The 18,190-nt window shown below is 33.3% G+C and overlaps 1 protein-coding gene across 5 annotated transcripts; it reads left to right on the top strand.

The window, feature by feature from the left end:
- The first annotated feature begins 2,205 nt into the window (after nt 1-2,205).
- LOC128873071 (protein trapped in endoderm-1) lies at nt 2,206-18,093 on the top strand. 5 transcript variants are annotated; one of them, XM_054116336.1, is made up of 7 exons: nt 2,206-2,395; nt 2,476-2,601; nt 9,954-10,001; nt 10,089-10,205; nt 10,823-11,060; nt 13,306-13,552; nt 14,946-18,093. In XM_054116336.1, exons 5-7 carry the CDS (start codon nt 10,928-10,930, stop codon nt 15,592-15,594), a joined length of 1,029 nt encoding a protein of 342 aa, XP_053972311.1. In that variant the 5' UTR covers nt 2,206-2,395; nt 2,476-2,601; nt 9,954-10,001; nt 10,089-10,205; nt 10,823-10,927; the 3' UTR covers nt 15,595-18,093. The 5 variants fall into 5 exon arrangements, with proteins under 5 accessions (XP_053972311.1, XP_053972312.1, XP_053972310.1 ...); XM_054116334.1 differs by lacking the exons at nt 2,206-2,395; nt 2,476-2,601 and adding exons at nt 5,482-5,567; nt 6,260-6,403; XM_054116337.1 differs by lacking the exon at nt 2,476-2,601.
- Nucleotides 18,094-18,190: the final 97 nt, after the last annotated feature.

Raw genomic sequence — 18,190 nt, 5'->3', positions numbered from 1 at the left:
TCCAGTCCATCGATACTTGATTCTTTTTTCGAGCAACCCAATAATCAATAAATGAGAATATACTACAGATAAGGACCGAAACTTATTTGAAAAAATATTTATAATTCCACAACAGAAGCTTGTTGATGTACAGTAAAAATAAATGAAGACCAATCACTTCAAGTCCATAGAAACAAAAATAAAAATAAACTAATGTCAATTATCGAACAAAATCTCTATAAAATCTCTATAAATAATAACAATCTTCATAAAATGAATGGGGTACAAATTCTTAACGTGATAAGACCTACCACTTAAAGTCCACAAAAATAGAAACAAACTAATAATAAGTATCGAACAAAATCTCTATAAAATCTCCATAAGAAGTAATGACCCTTATAAAATGAATACTTTCAAATTGCTAAAATAACGAGACTCAAGCAGCGTTGTAGACAACCGTGCCATAAAAATCGAATATTGTTTTCGGTGAGATGTAAACAAGATAACGAGATGAATTCTCCCTCACGAACACGAAATATTACCCTAACGATAGTGAGGGTTCTAGGTATGTAAAGGGTCCTCTCTGTATGCACAGTCCGATTACGCGAACCATTCCTGTCCCAAGGTAATGTTTGGTCACTGTTGTCCTGAAAATAACCAGAAGAATATACTTCTTCTCACGGTGCATTCCTTCTTGAAGGCAGGTTGCGCGAACCGGTCCAATCGGGGTTGGTTATGCAAAGCAGGCACTTTTGAGCCACTCGAGGATTTTGTTAAGAATTTTCTGCCCTTTTTCGTAGCGTTTTGTGGAAACAAGGGAACACCTTGGGACCTTTCGTGACAAAGGTGCGCAATAACCACGAATGTGGGACAAATGAGAGTATCAATCGAGGGGATGGAAGAAGAACAATGGGAGAAAGCGACTTTTCTCATGATAACAAAGTGGAAACTGTTTCGTGTAACTGTTTTAAGTGTTCATAAAAATTGCAAGTCGTTTGCAGAAAGAAAATTTGGCCCCATTCAGGGTTAAAATTAAATCAAAATTTGCCAGAAATTTTAAACTCGTGTACTAAATTCTAATCACAATTTATTTCGATCTTTGTTTTTAAAATAATTGTAGATACAAATCGATGAATATTTTTAGTACTCATTAATGCCACAATGAATTCCTTTTTAATCATGTGTACATCACTAGCAATATGTATTTCAGTTATTATTTTTTTAAATATACGTTTACAGTTTAAGCGGGAATAGGAAAGAAGGGGCGGAGGGGTAGTGATAGCTCTATCGTTTCTTGCAAAACATAAAATTCCCTATCTCGAGGACCGAGCTCGACACTCATCCCTCGAGGTTACCTTTAATCGCAGAGTGGAAAGCCAGGTGAAACGTATCGAAGGGATGAAAGGGGGGTGCAGGGGGTGAGTTTTGTTTGTCGGACCGTTCCTTTCGATTGTTAAGCTACGGCTTTGTACGGTCTACCGACAGCTGGCCAACGTGGTGGCAAGTCGTTTCTGCAGCCAGCTTTACAATTTAACGTCAATGGGGGGTTAACTTGCATTAAAATTGCGCACGAGTCTTTATAACGACATTTTCTTTACACGTTAGATTGAAAGAAGCATTGGCACAATCACTTTTATTTTAATATTAAATATTGAAGTTCTGTTTCTCGGAATTTTTATTCTTTTCTTATTTCTTATTTTTGTTTATTATTATTAATTTTTTTTATTTTATTATTAATTAGTATTATTTGTATAACAACTTGACTACACGTCTGGTATATAGTAATTTACATAATTAGATGTATATAATTTATATTAATATAGGAATTACATATTAATCGCATATATTAATCATATTAATATATGAATCACATATTGATTATATATATATTAATTATATTACATTAATATATACAATCACGACTACACCGACAGGCATATTTCATTATCAACATATGTTTATTATTACATTTCATTATAATAACAGGCGCCGTAACAAAATTCCTGAACCCCCTTTTGGAAACCGTTTATCAATTAACAACATCTCATAAGAAATATTTATTTCCGCCAACACTTAAATATACATACAACCCAATTATTTACCGTTGCATCGTTAAACGAATTGTCCATTCGCCAAATCCAGCTGAGGCGATCATAAATTGATAATCAATAGTTACCGAGCGGTTCGATTGGCTAAATAGCTAATCGAAAAATTAATGGTACGCAGTAAGGAAGAAGTGACCGAGCGACGTCAGTATTTGCCGGCACCCCATTTCGCTCTGTTGACAGTATTAATTCGAGCACGTGGCAATCGTGTTTCCACCACCGGGCCCGTCGACCATTTCCAGCATCGCCTGCGACCATAACAGCCGGCAGTACGAGAAAAGCGCGACACGCGGAACCATCCAACCGCTAAGGTGAGCGAACGAGTATGACGCATAGTGCGCTCTGTGATAACTTCGAGTGAAATTGTGCGAAATGGAAAATGATTGTCCAGGATCCACTGTGCTTCCATGAGAGAATGTTTAGAATTATTTGTTGAACTCCATACCAATGGGAATAGTGGATTCGTAGGGTGACTTGGGAAAGGGTTGAAGATTCCAGCGCAATGTGATTTAACGTGGTAAGTACGTAGTGATGCATCAGTAGCGTTGATTATATTGTTTGGTTGATTCATGAATAATTTTCGACGTAAATAGTAAATAATCAGGTGTTTAGGGAACTCCCTGTAGGTAGCAATTTTTTATTTCTCTGCTTCATGGGAAGAAGTGATAATCAACGATGATTATATAATTGATTGAGATTTATTGCGTAATAAGTAGACTGCCAATGTTTATACAAATTCATATTTTTATCGATTCGTATAAAGAATGAAAATTTAAACAAAAGTGTGTTTTATCTTCTAAACGCTATATAAGATGCATATTATTGTTGATATTTTATATATTTTTGCATTTCTGTACATTTTCTATAGATTTCCCAATATCTGCATTTGCCATAAATGCATAAACATCTCATCATAAGTCTAGTAATAAGATACCTGGAAATAAATTGTAAGTTAAAAACCGGAAGTTATTTATGAATCAACTCAATAATATAGCGTGAATGTGCTTCGTCTTGAATTTGAAAAAAGTAAATCAATTATCAATATAATTATAATTTATCTCAATTATCACGACATTTTTTTCCAGTTGATGCTTTAAATAATAATAGTTGTGGGAATAATTTGTTGTTTACCATTCTGGATAAGAGAGAATGGAGTATTTTGTGGGGGTACAGAAAATATTTTCATTTTATATTTAAATTTTTATGGAAAATGCCAATACTCGAGTAATCGATTATAAGTTTATCAATTATCGTCACATCGAAGTGTAAACATTAGAAATAATTTTAAAAGAAATTGCAGATTTATTTATAAAATTCCACGTTAAGTTTGATATCAATAATAATTTTTACCTACCATCTGTGCGATATACTTTTCCATAATACCATTTCTCAATGTACGAACTTTTATCCTGACTTATGCTGTCGTTCAAAGAACTACGACAAAGCAAAGGGAGGAGTGCCTTAAATCATATATGAAACTTCAATTACGTTGAGCAAACAATAGCGAGAAAAACAAAAGCAGGATGAAATGGAGCACGAATAATATTTCTTTAGCAATCATATGAATGCACGTTGTTAGGCATAGTACAATAAACTTATTCGATTTTACAAATCTTTTCACGTTTGGTATAATTGTTTGTAATTTTCACACTTTCGTGGGTTTTGCACTGCTAGGCCATTTCGCATACTTCAAATGTTCTATTGAAATTTCAATTTTATAGAATCAAGATAAAGTGAACGATGCAACTGTATATTTAATTCTAAAATTACACCATGGTGGGCAATTATTATTTTCTTTTATGATAATAATTCACTTAATTGAATATATTTTAAAATTAAGTAAAATCAAGATGAAGGGAACGATGCATCTATATGCCTCTAATTATAAAATGACACTATGATGTGTGAAAATTACTTTCTATCGTGGTAATAATTGATTAAATTGAATATTAAAATTGAATAAAATCAAGACGAAGTGTACGAAGCAACTAGAATACATCTACAGTCAGTGTAATAAGTATTCGTACAGGAACCATTTATTTTAAATGGGGAGCTGTACGAATACTTATTACACTGACTGTAATTTTAAAATTACACCATGGCCTATGCATATTATCTACATTTATGATAATAATTGCTTTGCGTAAGAATTTGCTCCCAACCGTGTTTTCATGCACTATTTTTACCTTCGTACGTCGCATTGCCATAGTCCACGTATCCGTATTACTCGACAAACATCAAAGAAATTTGTTCAAACTGTGGAACTTTTGACCTAGATACCCACTACTATAATATATATAATTAACGTCTGGTGAATATGCTGCGGATTACAATATTCATGAGATTTCTGTTTTCCTTGAAAAATTAGAAATAGACATATTTACATATCGTTGACAGTTTTAGAAAATTTAATTTAATTTATAATAACAGCAATTAAAAATGAACAATATCATATTTAACAAACAGAATTGAAAAGTTATAGCTTTTACTCAAGACGATTCTGCTATGTACACGGTAGATTAATTATGTAATATATAGTTATATGGTTAAATAATATATATTAGGTTGTCCGAAAAGTTTCTTTCGTGAGTTGCATTCAATTGTTTTCTGTGGCAGTGTTTATATAAATAGACAATCTAATTTCTTAGACATTGATCCCGTAACAGTAATGAAGCGAAATGAATCGTACACAATTCAGTAATGTAACATAAAACATAAAATATTGTGTATATATTAATTATTAATAAAACGAAAGAAACTTTCGGGACAACCTAATATAACTGTCTATATATAAAACATATAATGCATAGTAATATAATATGTATACATAACATATATATTAAATGGCACGTATAACTGTATAATGCAGTTAAATAATAATACAAATGATTATAATAATTACAATTATATAATTGCAATAATACAACTATGATCTATATAACTGTATATGTATACAATACAGTTAAATCATTCTCAACCGAGCAACCATGACCATTCGTCTTCGAAAGTTCTCCAAAGCATAAAGTACAATGAAAAAAGAGCGACGAGCGCTGACAACCAGTGACAGGATACGTTTCGAGCGCCGAAGGATGTGAAAATTCTCACCGTGCCCTCGAGCCACGGCGGAGGAGAGTATCGTTTCGCTCGATTGCGCTCGAACGATGCTCGTCAGCCTAACAATGATCCCCAAAGAGATTAATTAATTACGATTCCTTGGCGGCAGTGGTGCTTGAGCAAACCAGATCAAACGCGGGAGCGGTGCACGGGACGGGCTACGAAACTGAAAAAAAAACCAGCGGGAGAGGAAGCGAGAGAGTTAAATCAAGAAGTGCCAGATAAGGAGGCCTCGTGTACGCGTTGTAAAAGGGGAGTTAAAGATCGACGGAGTTCGTCAGTCCCAGAAGAGCGCTCGTCGCGGAACCTAGTCCAGAAGAGTTCGCGACTCGCGTCCAGACTTGGGCAGAATTTCTATTCGAATAATAGGTGACGAATAAAGAAACCGTGCAGTAGTTTATTCTCAATATTTATTCGACGGAGCAATTACTGAAATGAGCTTTTATTTTTACAATACATACGTAATATATATTAGATTGCAATTTGTGTTGAACGTATGTTGCATTTACATTTGATTATATTTTATTTCTTATTCGTAGTTTGGTATCTTGATGAGAATTTTGACCATCTCTGTTTTGTACTTTAGAAAATTGCTACGATATAAAAGATTTTCAATGATGTATTTTGGTAAATAATATTCAAATTGTATATGTAGATTTTGTTCAACGTACATGGAATGAAATTTAAATTTAAATTTTTGTCGAACATACACCACATCAGCATTTGATTATATTTTATTCGTTATTCGTAGATTCTTTTCTGCTTCATCTCTGCTTTTTCGTGTACTTCAGAGGATCACTAGGATCTAAAACATTTTCAAAGATTAATTTTGGTAAACAATATTAAGATTGTATGTATAGAATTTGTTCACGAAATGAAATTCAAATTAAAATTATTATCGAACATGTATCGCGTCAACATTTGACTATATTTTGTTTATTATTCGTTGTTGGACTTCAAAATGAGAATGTCGCCCATCGCGAAGGATTTTCGAAGATAAATTCTTAAATAATTTCTAAGTAATTCTAAATTTCTAAAGAATATTGAAATTGTATGTGTAGAATTTGCCCGACAATTAGGCAGTATTATTCGCGACGAGTCTCTGAGAGTCGAAGATGGGAAGTGACAAAGTCTTCAGGGAATTGTTCTTGAAGAGATATGCAGAAGTCTGATGCATCGAAGTGTTGAGTGGGAAATTGACGAAGGTAATATTCCCAGAATTATCTTTTCGTAATATTACGAGAAAGTTTGACGATCTACAAGGAAACACGGAAGAAGGATTTAAGTGATAGGATGAAGGAGTGGTGCAATGCAATCTTATCGTGCAACTTGATTACAAATTGATCAAGTAACAAATCTCTGTGTGAAATGTCTTCAGTGGAGAAGTGGACAAGTTACGAAATTGAGTTAAAACGGGGTGATGAATAACACGACCGTTCCTTGGAAGAATTGTGAATTTTTTACGAATTTTAACATGTTATACTTTCACACTTATCTACTGTCATCGATTGCATTAACCCCTTCGTGCCTGCAGCTGGATAAAGTAATTATTTTCTCTTCTTTTTAATGCACATGGATCTGTCTTGTCGCAAATATACGAAAATTGCAAGGCAGATTAGTTTAAAAATTGTATCTAAATAATTTAATCACGATTGTTCTATTCATTTACCAAAACAATTGTTCTGAATGCATGTAGTTACAAGTGATGTGTCAAGCTCAAAGAGCCTTTCCTTTGGTAGGGAAACAAACAGCTGATACTTCAATAATAAACTACATTGTCTGAAACTTGGTTTGCATCGAACATGATAACGCGTGAATAATTAAGGAATTAATCTCGATGAAATTTATTAAATTAAAATTATTATTCAATTATCAAATTACATCTGGAAATGATCAATCCTAAAAGAGACCTAAATGGACGACAGATTATCACGTAAACGTCAGAATTGTCTTAATTTCAATTAAAGCGTGTACTGCAATTTTAAATCGTACAATTGAATTACAATTAATGTGTGAATTCGCACGAGGCTACTTGTTGAATGCTCAGCGATGCGTGCGAGCGTTGATGGAAGAAATGAAGAAATAAACACGACAGATAAAGTGTTCAGCGTGAACAATCGAAACCGATGAGTCAACATTAAGGAACAATAATTTATCAATTCACCAAGTGGAATACTTCAGCAATTTCTTTAACAAGACAAAGAAATCTGGTACGATATCTATCTTAATCAGAAAATTGAGCGACTTGGAGAAAATTGTGGAAATCAATTAATATCAATAAGGGGAGGTCGAAGTTTACAAAGATCGTGAAAGTTGTCAGAGCTATCGCGAGAAGTTCAAAGCCTCTGGTGATTTGTTTAACGCGAAAGGGTTAGAAAAGTGACATGCTTCTTTAGAAAGGAAGTGTAGGAGGAATTTGAAACACTTCTTCTGCATGGATTGTTTTTTTTTAAAACATTGGACAGAAGTGTATGAAGATTTATTGTAATGGAAAAATAGTCGAGTTTCTGAGAAAACATTGAAAATTAATTATTTAATTTAGTATTAATATAAGGGGTACAGAAGTGACATGCTTCTGTAGAGAGGAAGTGTAGGAGGAATTTGAAACACTTCTTCTCCACGTATTGTTTTTTTTTAAGATATTGGACAGAAGTGTACGAAGATTTATTGTAATGGAGATATAATCGAGTTTATGAGAAAACAGTGAAAGTAATTAATTTAATAATATGAGGGTTAGAAAAGTGATATTTAACTTGACTCAAGTTACTTTTTGTAAAAGATTCATTAACACTTCTAGATTAATGTCAATAATGAGTAATGTTAACAAATGTCTCTAAATCCAAACTACTATTTGTCTAATTATATACATAGATAATTATGGACATTTATATGAATCTATATGAAGTCCATCGAGACTTTGACAGTCCGCAAATTAAATGTTTCAATTTGCGAAGCTCAAAAAAGTATAAATTCATGAAAAGAATTCTCATTTTCGAGACATTCAAGTACACGTCTTCATTGAGATCTAAATTAATTCGATACTATGTTAATGAAAAGCCTTGACTCGATCGTTTAAAGAAGTGGGAATTTTTAACAAAAATTTCCCCATGCACAGTCAAACTAATATTTATCTAATCAAATAGATAATTTATTCAAGTTACTTAAATTAAATTTTTGATTTTGTAAAGATCAAACAACTGGTATCCTTCATTTAAAGAGATAAACTCATGCAAAGAATTCAATTTTTCAATCAACAATTGTACTGGAAAGAAATGTCTCGAAATTGGGAAGGTCCTACTCCACGAAGGAAACATTAGTTCTCGAGAAAACAGAGAGAATCAATTACTTTCAATAAGTATCCTTCATTCAAAGAGATAAACTCATGCAAAGAATTCACTTTTTCAATACAAAATTGTACTGGAAAGAAATGTCTCGAAATTGGGAAGGTCCCACTCAAATCAATTACTTTCAATAATACGAGGTCGAAGTTTACCAAGATAGTTCTCAGAGCCCGTTGTCGCAAGAAGTTCAAAGCCCATTTCGGTGGTTTCTTTGACGCGGAAGGGTCAGAAGACCTCTCTTCGGCATAGAGGAAAGGGTTCGCGTCCCGTTTTTTCGTCGTGACGAGATCGACTGCGAGAAAATCAGAGAAAGATACGGATGGAGAGAGAGAGGGAGTTCACTAATGAACGAACAAAAAGAGGAAAGGAGGAGAGCGAATTCAATTCTGATTGGATAAGATGCACCCGCGTATTTAATCGGTTCAGACGTTCTCGGGCTCCAAACTCGTGTAAATCGACTGTTTGCATGGTTCGGTATCAAAACGATTTTATTCGAGCATAAAATGTTAAATTAGCATTTGTGCGGTGAAATATATCTTCTAATGGTTCGAAATTAAATGAAAATATTCTTCAAACATATTTACTGGAAAAATGAGAAGTTGCTATTGGTGTATTTTTATTTAATTAGGGTAGAGATAGTTTAGACTTTTAGAGAAAAGGAAAAATAGATGTTTTGTAAGATATCAAGGAGAAAGGTGTAATCAGTTTTGTGTTTATATAATTTATTTCATTTAAGAAAATCAGTCATTGGTATGTTAGTTATTGTTGTTTAGTTTCAGTAAATATTTTAACTTCTAGCCTGTTTTGTAAGAGTCTATAGCTTGGAAGAAAACTTTTAATATTAGTTTATATTAATCAGTTCATGGTTCATGGTATGTACTTATAGTATATACCTATAATACGTACTAAATATATATTAAATTATTATAACGAAATAATATAAAAATCTTCATGTGTTTTTAAATATTGGGCAACATAAGTAAACAACATATATTATAATATATAGTACATATCTATAATATATACTATATATATACTATACTACTATAATAACACAATATCAAAAGTATCATTTGTTTCTAAATATTGAGCAATATAAGTAGGCAATCAACGATACAGTTAATAAATTCCTGAGAGGAAATGTTGATTTAAAAGGTCTATAAATAGGTCCCTGGTAATTAAAATGTTAATGAAAAAGGGAGAGCAAGATATTAATTAATACTTAATTTGCAAAGTGAATATAAAAATTACCCCTGGAAATTGTTAATTTTAAGACCTACATGGGAGACAGATTATCATATAAATATCGGAATTGCCTTAATCTCAATAAACGCGTATCCTGCAATTTTAAATCGTACAATTCAATTACAAGTAACTTAACTACATCGTTTCTGTTCTTTTTTGTTTGTTTTAGATATCGATATGAAGTGCTTTTAATGGAGGCAATAAATTTTATTGGTTGGTGGGTATATATAATTCTGCTTCGTAAATCACTCGTGGCTACTATAAAAAGATTGAATACGTGTAAGGTATTCCTTGATTATTTCAGAGAGTGTTATTAAGCATAAACTGCACCTGTTGTAACAAGACTTGGGAATGCAGATAATGAAGCTGCAAGTGGTTCGTGATTTCAATTGGACACGATGACTGATACCGAAAAAAGAAGGTGAGTATCTCATTACATTATCGGTTATGGATGTTTGGTAATAATTTATTAATATTCGCTATCAAATATACATTCATATTAGATGAGATTTACTGAATTATAAATTTCACTCGATAAATAAAAGTAGAGTTCACTTAACAAATAAACGTTGGTACATTTTATATAAGACAGTGTTTCAAGTTTAAAAAAGTAATCTTTATTTTGATAAGTAATATCAATAGAATATTAACTTTTAGGTTTCGAAGCAAATGCAATTTAATTTGAAGAAATTCTTTTCCTGTGTATAATGTTCTGTTATCGTCGTATGATTATGTATAATCCCAATTTTTATTATATTATGTTTATATTAATTCAAAATTTATTGTATTATATAAATAAATTAATAGTAATAATTCATCTGAAAAGTATGAGTTATAATATATATATATATATACTTCATTCATTTCTCAAGCGAATTTCAAGTAAACATTACATCAAGGGAAAGGATGTATACCAACTGAATTGAATTTGCTCTTGTAATTAAAAAACGGACATTGAAAGCAATAAGATATTGTAAATATATTGTCGCTATTAACAGCAGGTGTTTCTTAATGGCTTTGTTCGTCTTTTTTCCGAAGCGAGTTCGCACCGTTTTGCATTTCACTTTCTGGAAACGTGCCACGACAGAAGACTACATAAATACGATAAAAACAAAAATTGGAAAAAAAGAGAAAGAATAAGAAATGGACGGTTCCGTAATAAACGGAACGGTTTTCGGTGTCGCGTTGGGAGGTGACAGTATGAAGCACTTTCCACGGCCAGTGACTATCACAGCAGCTGTTTGCGCAATCGTTTTCAGCATCGTCGGAGTGGCGGGTAAGATTATGGTTTAATTTACATAATCGGTAACTTTCGGTTTTAATTTATATAATTATAGTACTCTCAGTAACATTGGACAGTGTAATGGAACTAACTAAATATACATATATAATGGTAGAATTCACGAAGTAAAATTGAAAGGGTAGTTTTAAATACAATGAAATCAAAAATGAAAATGAGATTGAATTAAAAATTCCACTTGGAGCAGAATTTGTTATATTCATAGTCATATATGTATATGAGATTTTGGTACGAGAATTTTATATTATTTGGCAAATATGGATAAAACTATTATCTAGATATAGATTTTGAATGACGAATATAAGATAAATAAACGTTCAATAAAAATTAGAATTTAAAGTGTAGAGTGCAATATTGCACGATGAATAAGTAAAAACATTTTAAAATTAAAAATTAATTTACTATTTGGAACGTTCAAGTCTAAAATAATAAAAATGGAAGTTGATCAATAGTTCAGGAAGAAACCCATTATATATTTACGAAAATATATTATTTGTATTGATATATATTGACTAGTTAAATTTACTATTACTATATACTTTTTTTTTTTATAATGTATTCATGAAAGTTCAAAGTTTGGCACAATAGATTGCAAATAAATACAACGAAGTTCTGTGTCATATATATATAATGAAATTTAAATAGTGAAGAAATAAAATGGCGAACATTATTCAACCTGTCCTAAATGATACAGATGGGATACGACAATAATTATCTATCTCGAACGTTGATGATATGGAACAACATAGAACGAATGTAGATATTATGAATAATAATTGATATGTAGTTTCACTATCAAATTAAATTACAAAGTCAAAATCATGTGTAGGAGGATGTAGAAATTGTCGTTCAAAATTAATTGCATAAAAAGGACAACTTAGAAAAGATTAATATTATTTGGAATAAAAAATTGATATATAGTTCTTCTATCAAATTAAATTACAAAGTCAAAATCATCTATGAAAAGATACAAAGATTGTTAAAAATTAAATGCATATTAAAGGGTAATTTAAAAAACATTAATATTACTTAAAGTAAAGAATAGATATATAGTATATAGTTGATTTATAGCAAATAAATTGAAACGGAAATGTATTAGAAAAGATTCAATTAAGTTTGGAATTAAATTAGATTGGAAATGTGAGTAAATTACAAGGTTAGAATTACATATAGGGAATGGAAAAAATTCTTCTTTTAAGAAACTACGTTGATCGTATATGTTTCACTAATTTCAAGATGAATTACACACACGTTCATGATCGCTGAATCCTTAATTAAACGTTTAAATTCTATGGTCATGTTCTTGTTGACCCATGGGTACCCTTCCCCGAGCTATGGCTATTAACGTATTTAATTTATGCGAGAGGGTGTTAAGAATTAGAATCATTAAATTCTTCTTTTTTAATCACCCACTTAGATGTGTTTCCTTTGGAGCACAGACACGCGATCGTTTCACAGCCATTTATGAAGCTTATGTTTATTACATTACTATTTAATTAAACACTGTCTATTAAATATTATTTCTTGTGTATATGGAACTTTAGTTTCGTCCTAGTTCCTTCATCACTGTATATTCTAAAAAAAAAAAAAATAAATGAAACCGTCTGTATTTAGAGAAAACAGTTTCATAAAAGAATTCCAATCATCTATTCACAGTTTTTCAATTATGTAAATCTCATTCTAAATTCATTTTAAAACTAATAGTTTCTTCGATAAATTTTCGATGTTTCTAATGTTAAGAAATATTAATAAGCTAATTCATTTTAAACCACAGGTAGTATAGTATTTAAAAAAGTGATTATTAATATATATTTGCATGTTGTAATATTAAGACGAATTGTTATTATAATCAATAATTTTTTTATTATTATATTATTATCTTCATTTTCAGTAGGTAAAATAAAATGATACTTGAGAACAGAGATTCTTAACTGAATAATGAATAAAAGTAAACATAATAAAGATTATGAATAACATTAATTATTAGTAATAATCATTATTATGAAATGAAGAATAATTTGATCGTATTTAAAGATGTTTATTAAGCGTATGCTCATTAATAAATTATTAATTATAAATAAGTGGAAGCTTATGTCACTATCAGTATAATTATCCATTAAACGAATCTTTTTATTAATCTATTATTTCAATAAAATGCTGTTCATTTCTGCTCGAAATAGGGAATAACGTATAATCTCTACGATTTTTCTATGAATTGCAGGAAATTTAGTAACCGTAATCGCACTCCTAAAATACACAAGATTGAGGCGACATGCCACGACCGCATTCGTGATAAGTCTCAGCATTTCCGACTTGATTTTTTCTGCGGTGAATTTACCACTAACTGCGAGCAGATATTTAAACGAGGCGTGGGTGCTAGGCGAAACTCTATGCAAAATATTCCCGCTATTCTTTTATGGAAACGTCGCAGTGTCCTTGCTCAGCATGGTGGCGATTACCCTAAATCGGTATGCGATTTATAGTTTTTATAATTTAATTTAAATTATTTATTCATTGAAGTAAACCTCAAGGCTTACAATCTCATAATTCTTCAGGATTTTGTTTTTTTTTAATATCAGAAATGGTAATTAATTAATTTTAATAATATACAAAGATTGTAATAGAGACGAGTATAGTTCAATGTTTAATATATATTTTGACTGCTGGTTTTGGCCCTCTTCGGTATAATAATTTATAAGCATGAAGCTAAAGAATGAACAATGTGTTTCTAAAAAAATTGTTATTGTAAGAACAACAAGGAAATTCTTTGAATAGTTGGAGCCAAACCTTTAAATTAATATAGCAAGAACACTATGTAGGAAAATTTATTAAATAGGTAGACTTAAAAATGAACAAAATATTTGAAAGAAAAAACATTGGTACGATAAGTATTATACATAAAATCCTGTATATACATTGCAGATGCATTGTTTACATACTTAAACACAATGTTTACAACAAGAAGAACTATATAGACAAGAAATTTCTTTATATAATATTGCCTACTATACTAATTTTTCTAAAATATTTTGTTCACCGTTTACATTTACTTTGTAAATTATTATGCCAAAGTGGGCCAAAATCAATGTTTGAAATGTGTAATTAATATTAAACTAAATTTGTTTACATTGCGATGATTCACAATGTTACTCGAACGAGACAGCAATTTCAACGAAGTCTGTAATTCGTATTAATTGTTTACTTTCAAGTATGCTGACAAGATGCGTAATCAATTTACAAAGTCAGCACTCGCCAATGAAACTTAATCGGCTAATACTCGTCCTAATAGTATCAAATGTACTCCCGATAAATTCAGTAGCAATACGCAGCTCTCGGTGCTATCTTTAGCCATAGCCAATATCAAGCTGTTATACAGGGTGTTCATATTTTTGGCGGAGGATCACAAATAATTCAAAAACGAAAACTATGCAGGAGCTGGCTATTGACTGGTTATTGACTTTCTTCATTCAACAAATTCATTTAAACTTACTGATACATCTGATCGAAGCGTACACACTTAGATTGTGTCAGATATGGATGTTCAATTAGTCATGAGAATTTTAATATAAATTTTTTATTTTTTGTCGATAATACAATATTTTTCAATACATGAATCTTCTATATAATTACATTAAATTCATCTGAAAACTAATTTTTAGTAATATTTCTAAAGAATAAAATAGTGTTTCTTCTTGCGTATTATGTATTGATCTTCAGATGACCCTCTAACGAGACATTCTCACAAAATTTACTGTTTACTTTTACTAGGTGTAGAAATGTTCAAAACACCCCTTACATTACCTCTTATATTTCACTAGTAAAGAAATTAGATTTTTCACCAACTCCAACGTTATTTTTTAGGTACATCCTGATCTCGAGATCAGACATATACGCCCAGCTGTACACCACGCGGCGGATCATTCTGATGCTGATCGTCATTTGGACGATGAGCTTCTGCTTATTATTGCCGCCATTGATTGGCGTTTGGGGCACTCTGGGCCTGGAACCAAACACCTTCTCCTGCACCATTCTGAAGAAGAACGGCTCCAGTCCAAAGAAGTTCCTTTTCGTTCTTGGATTCATCGTGCCCTGCGTGGTCATCAGCGTCTCCTACCTGTGCATTTACTGGCGCGTCAGGAAGAGCAGGAAGAACCTGGAGGCCCACGCTGGCGCCTCGAGGAAGACAGCCAGCGGTTTTCGACGCAGAGAGGACTCCAGAGTCACCAGGTTGATGCTGACCATATTCCTCTGTTTCCTCCTGTGCTTCATGCCCTTGATGCTGGTCAACGTGGCCGACGACAAGATGAAGATCCCGATTCTGCACGTGATAGCCTCGATTCTAGCGTGGGCCTCGTCAGTGATCAATCCCTTCATCTACGCTGGCACTAATAAACTGTACAGGGAGGCCTACAAGCAGATTTTGTGCCCAGTTTCCAGCAAAACGCCGACCACTGGACCAAAACCAACGCACTCGCATTCCAGTAAAGTCTCGTCGCCGCAGATGACTTGAGAAATGATTGTACGATAGTTTGTGGGTGATGTTACTCGCATTGGAAGTGCTCGAGTTGTTATCTGAATTGAAGTGATAGTTAATGGGTCTCTATTGCTATGGTGTAAAATACTAAGTGCAGTAACTTAGTTTTGGAATGTATGGACTGGTTCATTAGGAAGAAATCGACTTAGTATCTTCGATATTTTTAATGCTGGAAAATGTTCTTGTATGTATGTATGTATGTATGTATGTATGTATTTTTATTTGTTCTGCATGGGATTTCAACTCCAACTTCCTCCTCCTGCTTTTACACTTCCCCTGCATTTCCCATTCTGAATTAATCCTTTTAGTTGCTTAGTGTAAAGCCCTGTTAACCCATACATGGGTCCTCTTTTTAGTGGATCACCCTATGTACTATAAATATCATCTTTGTCGAAGATGTGACTGAAATTCCATGTAGCTTCGATTACTGAAGTCTGTTAAATTGTCAAGTAAATATGCCTAATATTTTAATCATAGCAACGACAGGAAGATTTTTAAGAAAATTCTATGTCAATACCGATGTGTAGTAAGATTAAGCATTCGATCTATAGGACTGGTTATTATCAAATGATTCGATGTTAGAATTAGACTATTACTCTCCCTTCAAAGTACGTGGCGATTCGATCAACATTTACTTCAATAAATGATAAACACAAATGCCGATAGATAAGTGTACAAAGAATAAAATCTTTCAGTTAAGATTGATGTAAATATATTATAGAAAATAAATTATGATTAATAAATGACTGCATTTATGATATAAGGTGGTTTTAACATCTACACCTTCTAACACTATCGGGACAAAATGGGGCCTAAATTAGATACGTACCAGAGTTTCGTCGTGCCACCCCTTCGAATATCATGTTCTCCTGATAAGAAAAAGTAAAATCAGGTAAGTATTAGGTAAGTACTTAGTTATTATTCGTGCTACCTCTTCGCATATCATGTGCTCCTGATACCAAAATGTAAAATCGGCCAGAATTTCGATACGTGCCCAAAATTAGCCCCTTGAATTAGGCAACCTATACTTACAGACATGTCGGACCGGTTGCCTGTCCGTAGGCGCAAACGTGCCACCTCCTCGCATATCATGTGCTCCTGATACAAAAATGTAAAATCGGGCCAGAATCCCAATACGTACCGACCATGTGCCCCTTGAATTAGGCAACCCATACTTACAGATATGTCAGACCGGTTGCCTACTCGTAGGCGTTAAAGTGCCACCTCTTCGCATATCATGTGCTCCTGATACCAAAATGAAAAATCGGGCCAGAATTCCGAAATGTACAGAAAATTAGCCCCTTGAATTAGGCAACCTATACTTACAGACATATCGGACCGGTTGCCTGTCCGTAGGCGCAAACGTGCCACCTCCTCGCATATCATGTACTCCTGATACAAAAATGTAAAATCGGGCCAGAATCCCAATACGTACCGACCATGTGCCCCTTGAATTAGGCAACCCATACTTACAGATATGTCAGACCGGTTGCCTACTCGTAGGCGCTAAAGTGCCACCTCTTCGCATATCATGTTCTCCTGATACCAAAATGTAAAATTCAAGCCAGAATTTTATACGTACCTAAGATTCCTAGTGCCACCTCTTCCCGTATCATCATCAAAATGTAAAATTGGTCAGTATTGGATACGGCTAGAATTTTACATTTTGGTATCAGTAGTATATGATATGCGAAGATGTGGCACATAGAAAATCTGGTACGTACCTAATTTATGTCGATTGTGGCTCGATGGTTGTAGAAGGTATTAGGAGTTGTTAGAAGGCTTTATGAGTTTTTCGGAGTTGTTAGGAGATGTTAGAGGGTGTTAGGGAATATTAGACGGTGTTAGGAGTTGTCAAAAAGTGTCTGGAAGTTTCAGAAGATGTTAGAGATTGTTACACGATGTCAAAGGAAGTGATAGAATTGGTTAGGAGATGTTAAGAGATGTTAGAGGTTGTTAGGAGATGTTAGAGGGTCTTTGGAGGTTTCGGGAGATGTTACGAAATGTTAGAGACTGTTAGGAGGTTTCAGGAGTTGTTTGGAGATGTGAAAAGGTGTAGAAGCTGTTAAGAGGTGTTAGAAGGTGTCCATATGTGAAGAGAAAATTAGTGTCACTCATCGGTGTCTAACGCTGCCTGAACGAAAAGAGAACGAAATGTTTGTTGTCATGAAGTAGGCGCGAGTATGCCCCTGTTAGATATCAACCGAATTGAGCCAGTTTGTAGGCCAGGTAGCTATAGTGTTGGCGCAGAGATACCCCTGGTATGCTGCAACCGATACTAGCTTACTTGTCGGTTTGGTTATCGCTTCGTAGGCGCAGAGGGGCCCCTTTCAAGCGGCAACCTATGCTTGCTTGTCTGTCAGGTTGCCATCCTGTAGGCGCAGGTATGCCCCGTTATACTGCAACCGCGGCTAGACTGCTTGTCGGTTCGGTTATCGCCTCGTAGGCGCAGCGGTGCCCCTTTCATGCGGCAACACCTATGCTTGCTAGTTTGTCGGTTCGGTTACCATCCTCCAAGCGCAGGTATGTCCCCGTTGTACTGCAACCAATTCTAGCCCGCTTGTCGTTTTGG

This window comes from Hylaeus volcanicus, chromosome 3, assembly GCF_026283585.1.
Source record: "Hylaeus volcanicus isolate JK05 chromosome 3, UHH_iyHylVolc1.0_haploid, whole genome shotgun sequence".
Taxonomy (NCBI): Eukaryota; Metazoa; Arthropoda; class Insecta; order Hymenoptera; family Colletidae; genus Hylaeus; species Hylaeus volcanicus.
This window is presented reverse-complemented; position numbering and strand designations above follow the sequence as displayed.

What these genes read in the sequence shown, in the direction of transcription:
- LOC128873071 (XM_054116337.1), top strand. Translation starts at nt 10,928, where the DNA reads ATGGACGGTTCCGTAATAAACGGAACGGTTTTCGGTGTCGCGTTGGGA. An exon ending in CAGCATCGTCGGAGTGGCGG is followed by an intron (nt 11,061 to 13,305) that starts GTAAGATTATGG and finishes TATGAATTGCAG; the next exon opens with GAAATTTAGTAACCGTAATC. An exon ending in GTGGCGATTACCCTAAATCG is followed by an intron (nt 13,553 to 14,945) that starts GTATGCGATTTA and finishes GTTATTTTTTAG; the next exon opens with GTACATCCTGATCTCGAGAT.